The sequence below is a fragment of the Ursus arctos genome, unplaced genomic scaffold (assembly GCF_023065955.2).
Source record: "Ursus arctos isolate Adak ecotype North America unplaced genomic scaffold, UrsArc2.0 scaffold_25, whole genome shotgun sequence".
Lineage (NCBI taxonomy): Eukaryota > Metazoa > Chordata > Mammalia > Carnivora > Ursidae > Ursus > Ursus arctos.
Window position 1 is genome coordinate 27,308,997 of NW_026622930.1, and position 11,901 is coordinate 27,320,897.

The 11,901-nt window shown below is 45.2% G+C and overlaps 1 protein-coding gene across 1 annotated transcript; it reads right to left on the reverse strand.

The window, feature by feature from the left end:
• Window positions 1-2,217: 2,217 nt before the first annotated feature.
• On the reverse strand, window positions 2,218-8,208 carry LOC113270361 (acyl-coenzyme A thioesterase 1-like). The gene is made up of 3 exons (XM_026519550.4): window positions 7,537-8,208; window positions 5,650-5,852; window positions 2,218-3,797 (listed from the first exon to the last, which is right to left on the reverse strand). The coding sequence occupies exons 1-3, from the start codon at window positions 8,105-8,107 to the stop codon at window positions 3,213-3,215; spliced, it is 1,359 nt and encodes a 452-aa protein (XP_026375335.1). The 5' UTR covers window positions 8,108-8,208; the 3' UTR covers window positions 2,218-3,212.
• Window positions 8,209-11,901: the final 3,693 nt, after the last annotated feature.

Consider the following 11,901-nt stretch of genomic DNA (forward strand, 5'->3'; position numbering starts at 1 on the left):
AGCTGCCTGCCTTTTGACTTCTTTAGAATTTTCAGTATTTTCTAAATTTTTACAATAAACATACATTTCCTTAAAAAAGAAAAAGCCATAAACCAATTTTAAATCCTACCTGTAGTTCAAGTCCCTTCTGAAATGCCACTTCTCTTTAAGTCCTCCCCACCTCTCCACCAAGTTAGGTGTGGTTTGTCCCATCCTTATATAATACTGTCCCTATGGCACTTTTATTCTGTTTTACCTCTACAGTGAAATGGTATTTCCCCCACTTGTTTCTACATCCATCTTAGTTCAGAAGGGATTAAAGGAGGGGCGCCTGGGTGCCTCAGTTGTTGGGCGTCTGCCTTCGGCTCAGGGCGTGATCCCGGAGTCCTGGGACCCAGCCCCACATTGGGCTCCTCCGCTGGGAACCTGCTTCTTCCCCTCCCACTCCCCCTGCTTGTGTTCCCTCTCTCGCTGGCTTTCTCTTTCTCTGTGGAATAAATAAATAAAATCTTTTAAAAAGGGGGGAGAATTAAAGGAGGGGCTCCTCTCCTCCCTGTGTCTGCTGCAAGGCCCAGTCTACAAGGGACATGGTCATCCATGCTCTTAACATTTTTGTGTCTGTCCTGAGGCTCTCTCAGGAACCTGCTCTAGAATCGTTGAGGACACCAAGTGTTCCAGCATGATAAACGGTGAAGAAATTACCTTGGGGATTATAGTTAAACCAGTCTGGTTTTTCTTGCCCATGTGCTGAGGAAAGCATGCAGAAAGCACAATCAGCAGTACACAGAGAGGAAGCCCCCCACCCACTATTCCCTTCTTGGCCAGGGGTGGGGAGGCATCCCTGAGCCCACCCAGGTGAGTGGAGACTAGAAACTATAAGCACCACATTTTCTTCATGTAAAAACAAACAAATAATCTTCGACTGTTTCATACGTTTTTGTTTCTTCTGGCTCTCAGTTTTCTTCTGGTTTAGTCCTGGCTTGGCAGAGCCAGAGACCACAACTCTCTAGTTAGCACCTTACTTAAGAGCTTTTTTTCCAGACAACACGCTATTTATTTAGGTGCTGTCTGAATCTGAGGCAGGAAACTCCATAATGTCCCGATTTAGAAAATTCCATGATAAAACAGGAGAGGAAGGGAAATATAAATAATATAAGTCATAATCCATGTTAAGAAAAAAGATCCAGGGGCGCCTGGCTGGCTCAGATGGTTGTCTGCCTTCTGCTCGGGTCATGATCACTGGGTCCTGGGATCGAGCCCCATGTCCAGCTCCCAGCTCAAGTTGGGAGTCTGCTTCTCCCTCTCCCTCTGCCCTTCCCCCTGCTCATGCTCTCTCTCTCTCTCTGTATATCTGTCTCAAACAAATAAAATCTTAAAAAACAAAAAGATCCAGTCGCCATGTTTACATCTTAATAATCTTCCTGTTCTTTTTCTATAATTGTAAAATGTTTCCAAATGTTATTTGTAAATATTTTCTTGAAGACATCTCTGCTCTGGAAGTTTATCTTAGGGCCCATGGATGTAACCATCAATTTCTAAGCCTTCCTAATTAAGTATGAGAAACAACCTTGCTAGTGTATAATGCCCAACATGCAAATATCTGAATTTTCATCGTTAGGGAGAAGAGCTTTAGATTGGCATCTCGGTCATCTTTCTTTGGCTCAACAACTGTTAACAGCAATCACTGACTCTAGCAGATTACATTTGCTTTAAAATGTTGTGAACGGGGCGCCTGCCTGCGTGTCTCAGTCTTAAGGGTCTGCCTTGGCCTCAGGTCATGATCCTGGGGCCCTGGAATTGAGTCCTGGGTGGGGCTCCCTGCCTAGCCAGGGAGTCAGCTTCTCCCTCTGCCTCTGCCCCTCCCCCCTTCTAGTGTGCTCTCTATCAAATAAATAAAATCTTAAAAAAAAAAAAAAAGGTTATGAACAAGAGCTGTGTTTGCACATATTCTTTCCCTTGCCTCCCAGAGTTGTGAGGATTAAATGACTGGCATAACATTGGTGCCCTGGAAGCATACTTCCTTCCCCAGCTGGTCTCCTTCCTGGACTACAACCACTGTCAGTTCCATGTGTTGCTGTGGCATCAGGTTTGTGTGAAGTAAAAGCTGCCTCTTTCCACCACTTACTTGTTTTGTAAAATCATTATTTTTAAAATAACATTTACACAACAAAACACCTTTTTTTAATTGCTATATATATGCATGTTAAAGCAGAATCTGTGAAAGGACACACATGAAAATCATCACAAAGATTATTTTATTTATTAGGATGATGGTAGCCTAGGGATTGATGGGCCACTTTGGCTGGATTATTTTGAGTTGAAGGCAAGTGAGACCCTGCGGGCTCAAGAGAAACTTCTGCCCTTCCCTTAATTACATGGAAGAATCTAAACTGAGGGTCTTTCCCAGAATAAGGGTTATTAAGAGAGATAAGCTGTATCTGAGTGACCCATCTGTATGGTAGGGCAAACATCTAATTATCAAACATCTGCTCTTCTTATTGCCCTGTGAATTGCATTCCTTCCCTTCGAAGTCCTAGACCCCTAATCTTTTCTCCTTAGTTCAGGATGACGTACATACCTCGTTTTGCCTGAGTGTCTTTGGAATTCCATGTTTGTGTGGATTTCCTGTGCGTATGCTATCAGAATTGATTTTCTCCTGTTAATCTGTCTCTTGTCAATCTGATTCTTAGTCCAGCTGGAAAGACCTATGACAGCACAGTAATTCTTGCTCCCTGACAGTAGTGACAATGGTGAGAACACTGAAAGGAGACGGCATCTTCACCTGTAATGTTCCAATATTTAACCTTTAATAAAAGTTGCTTATACTTACGGCTCTCTTTTCATTCCTGACATAATTTGTATGGAGACTATGTTTTTTTTAAAGATTTTTTTTTCTGTTTATTTGTGAGAGAGAGAAAGAGAGAGAGAGCACAAACAGGGGGAGCAGCAGGCAGAGGGAGAAGCATGCTCCCCGCTGAGCAAGGAGCCCCATGTGGGACTCAATCCCAGAACCCTGGGATCACGATGTAAGCGGAAGGCAGACGCTCAACTGACTGAGCCACCCAGGTGTCCCATATGGAGACTATTTTTAATGGTGATGTCATTTAAAGAGAAAGGAATAAAAGTGTTTTAATAATACATCTGGTGAACTGTCTTTAACTTTTGCTGCTTAGCATATATTAGTTTCACCTCCTAACCTTCAAATAGTGGGTTAAATTTTCAGGAGAGTCCCCCTAACTTTTCCCCACCAAGTGTTTGTGGAAGAAAGTCTGGAGCTGCTTCCAAGTGTCCACCTGGGCCATGGCATGAGCCCTGGGCTCCCCTCCCCAGATGACAGGACCACCCACCAAGATGTGTAGGGAAGCCCGGCAAAATGGAAAGTAAGGAGGCTCAAGGTAGTGCCCTGCCCCAGGGTAACAGATGATCTGGGGCATCTCCCTACCATGGGCCTGTAAGCGCTTAGAGGCCTCATTAGCATAGAATTCACTCTTCCAGTTGTGGTCATCCTGACCTACAAGGAACAGGAAGGCACTCTCAGCCCTTTCCACAGGAATGAAACTCTTCTGGTCTGCTCCTTCCAAAGGGCTGTTCAGGACATCCAAAATGTCTGCCAACCCATCTTTGGTCAGCCTTACTCGATTTAGGTCAAAGCCTACAGGGGGCAAGGTCTCATCTTTGTAGTGTAAGGCTCCCCCGACATTGGCCACAGAGCCATTGATTATGACAGCGGCGGTGATGCCCTTCAGGAACGAGGCCATGGACAGGCAGAGCTCGCCTCCTTTGGAACTGCCCAGCAGCCCGACTCCTGGACCCTTTACCTGAGAAAAGGACAGAGGAGGAAGGAGAATGAGGCCATGAACAGTGCAATGTGATGAGCAGTGCCTAGAATTGGAAAATAGGTTAAACTGAGCCTGAATCTGGGCTCTACCATTTGCCAAGTTTTGCAATCTTGGGGTATTCAGGTATTCCTCCTATCTTCCTTCCTACAATTTCTCCATCATCATTCTTGGTGACTTCAGCAACCGTGTGGCGGATATACAACTCTGGCTTCTCAGCATCCATGTTTCCCATCCATCCTGCCACATTCACTTATGTTTGCTTTCCACTTACCCAAAAGACCATGTCACACCTCTCCTACAACCTCAAGCCTCTTAACCTTTAACCCTGTTCTCTTTCAGTGTCAGCTCTTCACACCAGTGGCATAGGCTCAATGCACAGCTCTCCAGTAGGAACTCCGCCTCTTTTGACCCTGCAGGATCTAGTTAGTTCCACAGGAGCTCAAGCTCTCTGCCTTCCCTTGGGTTTCCCAAGTACCTCTGTGCTTATCAAAGGTGCCCCTGCTGCCTACACTTGGAAATCTCCTTCACTCTCATTCTCCAGGACTTGCTCCTGCAATTACATCATCTCTCTCCTTCCTCATCACTTTCCTCTCTACTGGCCCATTCCCATGGGCGTATTTAATGCTCTATTTTCATAACAAACCCTCGACCTCACATACACTCTGCCCTAGTTTTCTACTCTCTTTCAAAGCAAAATTTGTGGGGATCAATTGTCTGAGTTGTTCTTTTTGTCTTCCCTTCTCTACCCCATCCCCTCAAGGTAGTTTGGGTCTGCACTATCCCACAAGGACTGCTCTTGTCACAGTTACCAACATCTATTATAAATGGCCCTCCGAGTCACCTCTCAACAGCAGTCTTTTTCTCCTTATGGCTTCTACAACAGCACCCCTGACTGGTTTCAACCATTTATTCCCCCCAGAGGAAAAGTACTAGGAAATTAAATGATATATTATCATCCCAAATTTTTAGAGGAGGAAAGAGAGGCAGCAAGGTCATGGGGCTAGCTGGCAATTGGTGAAATCAAAACACATTTAACTCTTATCTATCCACATCTCATGCTGGTGCCACTGCACACTATCACCTTTTTAAGAGTTCCAAAGCTTCCCATCCACTGAGCTCTGAATTGTAAAATAAGCAAGGTTTATCACCTGATCCTCTGATATCCTGCGCCTGTAACTCTCAAAACACTTCCTAGTACCTAGGTTCTTTGGCGGCCCAGTTCTTTTTTTTTTTTTTTAAAGATTTTATTTATTTTTATTTGACAGAGATAGAGACAGCCAGCGAGAGAGGGAGCACAAGCAGTGGGAGTGGGAGAGGAAGAAGCAGGCTCATAGCAGAAGAGCCTGATGTGGGGCTCGATCCCAGATCGCCGGGATCACGCCCCGAGCCGAAGGTAGTCGCTTAACCGCTGTGCCACCCAGGTGCCCCTGCCCAGTTCTTCTTGAATACTTAACACTGTGCTCTCGGAGGGGCCACAAGGAAGAGAGGGTTGTTATGCACATTTAACCTAGGGCCTTCTGGAGATAGTGTTTCCTGTCCCCTTTCCCTCTACTTCCTGTATCAAAGCCAGGGTTCTCAAATATGTTTGGGCTTATTATGATATACTGTAAAGTACGGGGATTTAAAATTCCAAACCAACTAAGAACATCTTTGCTAGCAGGAAATACGATAACATAAAACTGCATAGAAACGGTCTATGAGAAGTGACTCTAAATGGTAGTATGTGTGGGGGACTGGGAGTGGCTGTGGTGAATTTGTCACATTTTGTGAAAATTAAGAGCAGTTATGAAGACACTGATACATAGATCATAAAACCTAGAGAAGTTCCAACCTGAGGGTGACCCAGCAGGTATTTCACAGCTTCTTCGAAGTACTCCAGGTGGAGGATCTCCAGGCCGTTGGGGAGGTCTTCATAGTTATGATAAGCCAGAGCCATCACAGCAAAACCCTTGCCAGCCAGTAGACTAGCTCGATGTTCCAGAAGGCCACTTCCAATTCCGTAAATGTCCACAATCCCAGGAAAGGGCCCCGGTTCTTTGGAAGAAACAAAACACAAAACTGAACTATTCCCGAAACTCTCTGCAGTGGGGTCAAAAGCCCTGTGTTGCCTACTTGGTGATGTCAAAGTTTTCTATTGACAATCAGAAATGCTAGAAGATCTCTGGTTTTCAAAGATCCAGACAGTGGCATAGGCTCAATGCACATTTCCCCTATACCCAGAGCCTCAAAGCCCCACAGATTCTTTACAAAAAGCATGCCTTACTTTTGTAATTAAAAATAATTTACAAGCAGACAATGAAAAGAGCAAAATCATTACCACTACCCCCCCCCCGCCCCCTAAAGCTGACAATGTCAAATGCCTGAGAGCAGGTAGAACAAGTGGAACGCTCATACACTGCTGGTGGAAATGCAAAATGATACAGCCACTTTGGAAAACAGCTGGGCAATGTCTTACAAAGTTAAACACGCACTTACCATGTGATTTAGCAATCTCATTCCTAGGTATTCACCCAAGAGAAATGAAAATTTGTGTTCTCACAAAAACACGTATGCAAGTTTGTAGTGACTTTAATCATCATCTCCAAAGACTTGAAACCCAGCCTGGAAACCCGTTCTTCAACTGCTGAATGAATAAAACTGTTTTTGGGTTTTGTTGTTTTAAAAGATTTTATTTATTTATTTGAGAGAGAAAGAGCACATGAGTGGGGGGAGGGGCAGGGTGAGAGAGGGAAAGAGAGAGAGTAGAGAGAGTAGCAGAGACTTCCCACTGAGCAGGGAGCCTGGGATCACCACCTGAGCCAAAGACAGCCATGCCCTACCCACTGAGCCACCCAGCCTCCCCCTTCATGCTAATTTTCCTAAACCTTAATATACTGTGAGAGTTAGAAGCAAAGTTGCTATATTTTGCTCTCTCTCTCTCTATATATATATACATATATAGTTTTTAAAGATTTTTATTTATTTATTTGACTGAGAGAGAGATAGCCAGCGAGAGGGGGAACACAAGCAGAGGAGTGGGAGAGGAAGAAGCAGGCTCCCCGCAGAGTAGCCCAAGACGGGGCTCAATCCCAGGACCCCGGGACCACGCCCTGAGCCGAAGGCAGACGCTTAAGGACTGAGCCACCCAGGTGCCCCATATATTTTTAAACATATCATTTAAAAAATCATTAAAGGGGCTGGCTCTGTCGGTAGAGCATGGGACTCTTGATCTGGGGGTTGTGAGTTTGAGCCCCACCATGGGTGTAGAGATTACTTAAAAATAAAATATTTTTAAAAATAATCATTAAAGACTTGGAACTATTGGGCTGCCTGGGTGGTTCAGTCGGTTAGGCATCTGCTTTAGGCTCAGGTCACGATCTCAAGGTCCTGGGATGGAGCCCCACAATGGGCTCTGCTCAGCCGCGAGTCGGCTTCTCCCTCTCAGTCTCCCTCTGTGCTCTTCTCTCAGATAAATAAATAAAAGCTTAAAAAAAAAAAAAAAGACTTGGAACTACCTTATAAATGTCTTTGTTTTCACTTAAAACTGTCTTTTCCCTTTCCTTATGCTGTCTTCCAACCGACCTCTCAGTTTTGGAGAGGCAGAGCCACCTTCCCACCAGGGCCCACTTTGAGGCCCCCACAGACCTCTACAATGTTGGGAGCTACCTCCTTACTGTCGGCAGAAGTGCAGGAGACAAGAGAAAGGCAAGCAGGTCAGCCTGGGACGCAGGGCGCTCACCTGGGGGCAGGAAGAGCGTGGCGCGCACCCGGCCCGCGCGCACCGGCTCCCGCCGCACCCCGGGCCCCAGGAAGTCGCGCTCGTGCACCGTCCGACCCAGGAGACGCCCGGCGTCGGGCTCGTGGCCGTCGAGCACCTCCAGCTCCACGGCGAAGGGCGTCTGCACGTCCCGCTTCACTAGCCGCATCAGGGGCTTATCCGGCTCCAGGGCCCACAGCAGCCCCATGGGCTCGACCCCCACGAAGCTGCCGCCCAGCGCGGGCGCGCGCTCCAGGTCCAGGAGGCCGTCGGCGTCGGCTTGGTACCGCGCGTGGGCCCGGAAGAGCGCGCCCTTCTCGTCGCGCAGGGAGGCGCGCAGCGTGACGGGCTGTCCCGGCGCCAGGCCCCGCACGGCGATGCGCACGGGCTCGTCCCAGCGGCAGCGGCCCGCGGGCTGCAGGCTCCAGGTCGCTGTCTTTCGGGCAGGGGCCCAAGAGACCCGGCCACCAGACCACAGCTTTGGAGACCTTGGCAGGTGGCCCCATCGGCCGAGTCCAGAAGCTCGCAGGATAGCGCCAGAGGAGGCCACCATTTTGCCTTTTGATTTCGGTCCTCGAATCAGCAGAACGGAGGCAGTGAAGAAAAGTTAGAAACTGCTCAAAGATCCTCTAGTGGCGGACTGCCTCATCTGCATGTTAAGCGCCGCCTGGGGTTTGGGTAGCCTACCAGATTCAGCTGGGAGGGCCAGACTCCTGTCCCACCAGGTCAGTGACTTACCTTTGAAAGCAAGAGCGAAAATAACACACAGGAACTTGCTTTACATACTGAAAAACCTGCACTTCATGTGGGGGAAGACTTCTCCAGTTCTGCTTCTCAGGAGCTCCTTGGCCCGTGCACTGTTTGCCAAACTAAGGGCTGGCTCTGAAGAACTTTGGCAGCTAGGAAAGTCTCCAGTCGCCAAATTTTTTTAAAAAATTAATTTTGAGTGGGTTGTTATTTTTCTACTCTTTTTTTAAAAAAGATTTTTATTTATTCATTTACTTGAGATAGAGCACGAGTAGGGCGGGGGGAGGGCAGAGGGAGAGAGAGAAGCAGGCTCTCCGCGGAGCAGGGAGCCCCAAGGCGGGGCTGGGACCTGAGCCAAAGGCGGAAGCTTAACTGACCGAGCCACCCAGGCGCCCCTCCTGTCGCCAGATTCTTAACAGCTAAGAGGACTGCAGGACTGGAATTGAGTTTTATCAGTTTGTTGAGTAGTTTACTCTCAATTATCATAAGACATTTGGGAAAGTGTGCATCATGGTGTTTTGCTTGTGAATTACCTGTGTATAGCTTTATCTTCCACACCATCCCCACATTTAAGGGGCCTGGAGTTTTACTAGCTGTGTGACCACAGCTTCGTTCCTTGTAGGTGTAAAAATAGCCAAATGAGATCATCGTTATTATACTGCATTGTCGAGTTTCTGTACTAGGCAAATGTTATGTCCCTCTCATCTGGGACATCTTTCTTCCCTCCCCTTCTTCATTAGTGGGGATGGGTTCCACCTAGTGGTGAATTTTTCATCAAACTTAACTTGAGGCCCTTTCCAAGACTGTATTTGATTTTAGATTCATGATTTTTTTTTCATATTTATTAGAGAAACCTGCAAGCTGTGTAAGCTCAATTCAAGCCCACAACACTTGTTAGCTACTGCCCCCCATGACCACCCTCAAGGACCTTCCCAACCAAGCCTTTTTACCTAGTTTCAAATGTTCTCAGGTCCTGCTCGTTATTAATCATGCAATTCCCTGTAGCTCTAATTAGTTTTGCACTGGTTCTGTGGGATATTTCAGTGTATTTTGTGCACAGAAACTAAAGAAAGTAAATAATAATAGTTCCTAATCCTTTCAAGACCCTTATGAGAAAATTAAGGCCAGGAGGGAGAGGTGAACTGATTTGCTGAAAATCAAACAACTAGAAGTAATGGGATTTATTTATTTTTAAAGATTTTATTTATTTATTTGTCAGAGAGAGAGAGAGAGAGAACGCACAAGTAGGGGGAGCAGCAGGCATAGGGAGAAGCAGGCTCCCTGCTGAGCAAGGAGCCCAATACAGGACTTGATCCCAGGACCCAAGGACCCCAGGATCATGACTTGAGCTGAAGGCAGATGCTTAACCAACTGAGCCACCCAAGTGTCCTGAAATACTGGGATTTATATCTTTGCAATCAGATTCCAGTCTGTGCTCTGAACCATTATGCTTTAATTGTTCTTACATGATATGTCCTATGTTAAAGATTTGTAAAACAGATACTCATACTGTTGATGAATGCATAAACTGGTATGACCTTTTCAGAGCAATCTGGTTAAAAATGTTTAAAAGTTGTATTCCCTTTGACTCACAATTCCACTTCTAGGAATTTCTCCTAAGTAAGTATTCATGAATGTATGTATATATTGGCTATAAAGATGCTTATCATATTGTTGTTTTAATAGAGGAAAAGTTAGAAACAAACTAGCAATATAAATTTGGTTTAATCAATTGTGATGCAGTCATATAAACAAGAGATGTAGCCATTAAAGATGTTATAGCGAATATGATGGGGAAACTTGCATGACACTGAAAGCAGGTAGAGATCTGTATAACCTTAAAAAATATGTATCAATACATTAAAAAAAAAAGATCAGTCAACAGTTATTCAAACTATTGTTTCATAGGCTTTGGGGTATTTTGGGTAGTTTTAATTTTCTTCTTTATCCAGAATTTCTATCCGAAATAACATGTTGGGATGCCTGGGTGGCTCTGTTGGTTGAGAATCTGACTCTTGCTCTCAGCTCAGGTCTTTTTTTTTTTTTTTAAAGATTTTATTTATTCATTTGACAGAGAGTGACAGCCAGTGAGAGAGGGAACACAAGCAGGAGGAGTGGGAGAGAAAGAAGCAGGCTCCCAGCGGAAGAGCCTGACGTGGGGCTCGATCCCAGAACTCCAGGGTCACGCCCTGAGCCGAAGGCAGATGCTTAACAATTGAGCCACCCAGGCGCCCCTCAGCTCAGGTCTTGATCTTAGGGTCGCCTTGGACTCCACGCTGGGCATGGAGCCTACTTAGAAAAACAAAAAACAGAGAGAGAGAAAAGAAAAAGAAATAACATGGCTTTCATAATTAAATATGGTTTTTAAAAATGTATAATAAAAATATTATACAAACATAAAATTTATCATTTTAACCATTTTTAAGTGTATAGTTAAGTCCACTCACAGTATTGTGCAACTATCCATCTCCAGAACTCTCATCGCCCAAGCTGAAAACCCCTGCAGCCCCTGGAAACCACTATTTTACTTTCTGTCTCTAGGAATTTGACTATTCGAGGTACCTCATATAAGTAGGATCATACAGCATTTGTCCTTATGTGTCTTATTTCAGTTAGCATGTCTTCCACGTCCATCCATATATGTAGCATGTATCAGAATTTCCCTCCTTTTTAAGCCTCAATAGTTTACTGTATGTATGCAATACATTTTATCCATTCATCTATTGATGGGTTTTGGGTTGTTTCCACATTGACCACTGTGAATGCACTGCTATGAACATGGGTGTACAAATGCCTGTTTAAGAGCCCCTGCTTTCAGTTCTTTTGGGTATATACTCATAAGTAGTAGAATTGCTAGATCACATGTAATTCTGTTGAATTTTTAAGTTTTTCAGTCTTTTCATCTCATACTATGCCTTTTTACCCTTTTGTAAGGGTCCCAGGGTCTTTTTATTTTTTTTTAAAGGTTTTATTTAAGGGTCCCAGGGTCTGAGCACAGCTTGAGCGCAGGCACTAAAGTGAGTGCTTAAGTTGGTCAGCAAGATACGGTGACCACCTGAACAGCCCGAGGCCAACAAGACAGACAGAATCTCATGCCCAGAAATCCTTCCTGCTGTCAGGACAAATTGTTTTCATAAGCGAACTCCTGAAGACCAGTATTCTGGAGGCCGGGATTTTACTAGTAGAAATATGAAATTTGAAGAGTCCCTTTGTAAAAACAGTGTCACCAGCTGATCATCTAGCCAGGATTTGGGGAGCAGGAGAGATGGAATTGAACTGTGTGATCAAAGGAGATTAAGTGGAGGTGGAGCTGAAAGGGGATTGGAAAAGATCCCAAAGACAGACCCATTCTACTTTACTATTTGTTCTATTAGCCTAGTAATCTGAAGCATGCCAGAGCTGGGTGTTCGTGTGTTCCCTGCTTTGCCTCTTTCACAGCAGGACTTATGAACGCTTGTGGGGGAAAAATATGGAGCTGCACAGACTTAGAGGTTTATTTTCAAAGGATGACCAAGAAGTCCATTGTGCCATCAATCAATAAATAACAATGCAGTTTCCCAAAGTTGTTTTCAAAAGGAAATTAAATAAATAGCTGAGGAT

Excerpts from the sequence above, each read along its gene's own strand:
- LOC113270361 (XM_026519550.4), bottom strand. The coding sequence starts at position 8,107 with ATGGTGGCCTCCTCTGGCGCTATCCTGCGAGCTTCTGGACTCGGCCGA. Across the intron at positions 5,853-7,536 it reads CACGCTCTTCCTGCCCCCAG|AACCGGGGCCCTTTCCTGGG; the intron begins GTGAGCGCCCTG and ends TTTCTTCCAAAG. Across the intron at positions 3,798-5,649 it reads ACCTGCTGGGTCACCCTCAG|GTAAAGGGTCCAGGAGTCGG; the intron begins GTTGGAACTTCT and ends TCCTTTTCTCAG.